Here is a 3,897-nt window from a genome sequence, read left to right as displayed (position 1 = left end):
AGGGTCCAGTTTGCTGTTGGGCCATCTCGCGGAGATCAATACTAACAACTTACCCTTCATGGCGATCGCGTGGCGTCATGGATCCATATCATGAGCGGATGGATCCCAGTAAACTACTGAAAACAGCAGTATCGAGTTCAGTAGCCCAACCCTTTTCAAATATAAATGGGGGTCATGGTGCAGTAGCAAAATCAGCCATTTCAACGGCTCATAATCGGAACATAGGCAACGATGGTGAAAACAGGCCCTGTTTAAAAAGAGATGGTTCCCTCTCTGCTCTTCTGCAGGCTGCAGCCTCAAGTCCTGAACGTTTGGAGCAGATCAATCAGCTCAGCGCGGGTTGTTAAAAAAAAAAGGAAAAGCTCAGCGCGGAGGATTTCAGGGCCGGAGAATTCCATCATTCGGATGCGCGCCGGAATCGATCGGAGGTAGTGCTGCCGTCGGGCGCCACGTGGATCTATGCCGCCGCAGGTTACGATCCGCCACCAAACGAACCACGAGCGCGCCATCGCCGAGGCGTGCGTGCCCGCCTGGAAGGAACTCCTCCCTGCCCCGGCTGCCGGCCGCTGGTCCTGCCCGGCTCGGCTGGCCCTCTCCCGGTAGTTATTGCAGGCGTGATCTGCCGCGCGCAGCGCAGCGCCGCACATGGACATGGCGCCCTCGCTCGCCGTAATATATTCCGTCCCCTCCACCGGCTCCCCTCCGCTGCACTCCACTGCCGCCCCTGCCGCCGTCCAGCGGTGACTCCTCAGCTGAAGCCACCGGGCTCACGTTTCGCTTTGCGTCTCCCGCGCGGCACCGCGAGCCTGCGATGCCGGCGGCCGGCGGGCCGGTGGTGACTGGTGGTGAGAGCTTGTGATCCCGCGGCGGAAGGATGGGCAGGGCGGGCAAGTGGCTCCGGAGCTTCCTGCCGGGCAGGAGGGGCGGCAGGGACAAGCCCGGGGACCCGGCGGACTTAACGCTGGCGCTGCCGGGGACGGGGACGACAACCGCGACCACGACGACGCCGGCGTCCACGCCGGGGGCCAAGGAGAAGAGGCGGTGGAGCTTCCGGCGCCCGGCGGCGGCGTCGCCCGCCAAGGACGCGCAGGGCGGCCGGCTCGCGCGCTACGGGTCCCTGGAGCCGCGGGCGCTGGACCCGGACCAGCACGCCGTCGCCGTGGCCATCGCCACGGCGGCCGCGGCTGAGGCGGCCGTGGCGGCCAAGCACGCCGCCGCGGCCGTCGTCAGGCTCTCGTCGTCCAAGCGCGCCACCGTCATCGGCATCGATGAGGCCGCCGCGATCAAGATCCAGGCCGTCTTCAGATCCTACCTGGTGAGTTCGGCCGGCGATAGATCACTATTTGTGCGTGGGCAGTTGCATTGACGGCGTGACGAGTCCTGCATTGACTTTGGAATATCTATCGATCGGGTCTTGGGCTCCGTGTCGTGACGTGTCGCGTCTGGCTGCCTGGTGCCTGCTGCAGGCGAGGAAGGCGCTGTGCGCGCTGCGCGGGCTCGTCAAGCTGCAGGCGCTGGTGCGCGGCCACCTCGTGCGCCGCCAGGCCAGCCACACCCTGCGCTGCATGCAGGCGCTCGTCGCCGCGCAGAACAGGGCGCGGGCGGCGCGCCTGCGCATGCTCGACGACGACAAGCACGTCGTCCGGACGCCGCGGACGACGCCGACCCGCCGCAGCTCGCCGCACCACCCGCGCTTCCGGCACCACCAAGTACGCGACGGCCCGTGCCTTCTCGTTAATACCGGCCATCTGCCAGCCTGAACAGGGGATTTTATTTCGATCAGCAATGCTTCGCGCAGGACATGGAGGAGAACGTCAAGATCGTGGAGGTGGACACCGGCGGCGGCGAGGTGCTGCACGGCACGCCCCGGACGTCGCGCCGCAGCAGCTGCTACGCCACGCCGCTCTGCCGCACGCCGTCCAAGAACGAGCTGTACCAGAAGATATCGCCGACGCCGTCCGCGCTCACCGACGCCAGCGCGGCGCGCACGTACAGCGGCCGGTACGACGACTTCTCCTTCGCCACCGCGCGGAGCAGCCCGTGGCCGCCGCACCACCACGAGGACGGCGCGGACAGGCCCTCGGCCGCCGAGCACCCGATGTTCGTCGTGCCCAGCTACATGGCCAACACGGAGTCGTCGCGCGCCAAGGCGCGGTCCCAGAGCGCGCCGCGGCAGCGGCTGTCGGTGTCGTCCGCCGCCGAGGCGGCCGCCTGGCAGCCGCCGGGCGGCGGCCGGCGCAGGGCGTCGCTGGAGAGCCAGGCGCAGGCCACGCCGGGGGCGCGCGGGGCGGCGCCCAGGCACGGGCCCGTGCGCGTGCAGCGGTGCCCGTCGCAGGCGAGCGCGCCCGGGGCGTGCCCGTGGGGCGCGAGGCTGGACCGGTGGAGCGCGTCGGCGCACGACAGCGAGTGCCGGTCGACGAGCACGGTGATGACCGCCGCCACCACCACGTACTGCTGGTCGCTGGCCACCGACAACGCCGGCATGGCGTGAGGGGGCGACGCGCTCACGTGGTTTCTGAAGGAGGAAGAGGAAATGCAAATGCTGCTGGGCCTGTAGGGACGTCTGGAAGGTAGCTCACTGTAGTTATAACAGTAGAAGAAGCTGGGCTCGAACTCTCTGCAAGTTTTTGAACAATCTGTACGAGTGTTTATTCAAGGATTCCGTGACCGACGAGACACTTTTGGTGTTTTTGCGTGCCAAGAATAATGTGTCTTTTCGTAGTACTTTGTTGTGTCGCCCTTCGATCTGTCAAGTCCTGGTCGTTTCAGAGCCAAATGAAGCATGAGAAGGAATCATCAGTTTTCTGTTGCTCCGGAATGAGCACTGAGCAGTACCTGCTGAGATTGTAAAGGGCAGCCCAAGTTGGGATCCCTTTTCAGTTCTCACACCATGACTTTTGAGCGCGTAGGAGCACTCCATCTCCATTGTCAGGAATCTTAGCTCCATTTTTACCAGTACATGGCTGCCGCGCACGGTTGTTATTGGGCATCACGGGGGGTGTTCGTTGTTTGACCTTTTCGTTTCTTGAGATCACTTCGCGCTCCGAAATCGTGCACGACCATGCGGATGTCCCTACCGGCCTACCCTTAGGACTGATTTTTTTTACTCCATTTCTGAACATACGTGCCGCCGGAAAATGGAGGTGCAAATTCGATCTGATATAATAGTTACAAAAATGACAAATTGGATGCGCATTTGCACTAGTACTGCATACGTCATGGGTGCGGCCTTAGACCAATTTCGGTGGGAGTATCATAAGAGTGTCATAACATTAAATTTGCTAACATATACTAATAGTACGAGGAGAGAAGAAGAGAGGAGTGTCATGAAATGTGAGAGGAGTGTCATCACCATGATACTCCACTGGCACAGTTCTTAATATTTCAGTCTAGATAACTATGTCGATAACACTCCCACTGAGACTGGCCTAATAATTCTATTTGCTTGTTGACAGTGCCTTTATATGCAAGAAGTCTGTCGGTGAATTCATGCAAATCAAGAGATCAGGCCACACCAATCACATGTTTTACGCAAGGTTGTATGCCATTTTGTTGACCCGCATGATTGTACAATAATCATATCAAAAAGATAGAAGCTAGTATTGTAAACTTTGCTACTAAAGGTAAATTGTGTAAAACTAAGTTCTAAGAGCATATCTCCCCAATAATGTATCAGGTTAGCAATAAGTCGCCTCCAATATCCACCCTGTTCACATGTGAGCGTGCTAACTCATTTTATTTCTCATTTTATCCTACCACGTCTCTACACCCATGATGTAACAACCCGGGTTTCCGAAAGAAGAACCGAATCCCTGTATCGTCGTGATGGTCACTGAATCAGTAGCTATCACATACATAACTCGTTTCAGGCAGTAAATCAGTTCATACTCACTTAAA

The 3,897-nt window shown here is 59.6% G+C and overlaps 1 protein-coding gene across 2 annotated transcripts; it reads left to right on the top strand.

Annotated features, from left to right (window-relative positions):
* Positions 1 to 262: 262 nt before the first annotated feature.
* Positions 263 to 2,805, top strand: LOC120650299 (protein IQ-DOMAIN 14-like). Of its 2 annotated transcripts, none has more exons than XM_039927364.1 (3): positions 263 to 1,315; positions 1,467 to 1,709; positions 1,784 to 2,805. In XM_039927364.1, the coding sequence occupies exons 1-3, from the start codon at positions 875 to 877 to the stop codon at positions 2,489 to 2,491; spliced, it is 1,392 nt and encodes a 463-aa protein (XP_039783298.1). In that variant the 5' UTR covers positions 263 to 874; the 3' UTR covers positions 2,492 to 2,805. The 2 variants fall into 2 exon arrangements, with proteins under 2 accessions (XP_039783298.1, XP_039783299.1); XM_039927365.1 differs by having other exon boundaries at positions 271 to 1,315; positions 1,799 to 2,805.
* Positions 2,806 to 3,897: the final 1,092 nt, after the last annotated feature.

Source organism: Panicum virgatum, chromosome 9K (genome assembly GCF_016808335.1).
Source record: "Panicum virgatum strain AP13 chromosome 9K, P.virgatum_v5, whole genome shotgun sequence".
Lineage (NCBI taxonomy): Eukaryota > Viridiplantae > Streptophyta > Magnoliopsida > Poales > Poaceae > Panicum > Panicum virgatum.
This window is presented reverse-complemented; position numbering and strand designations above follow the sequence as displayed.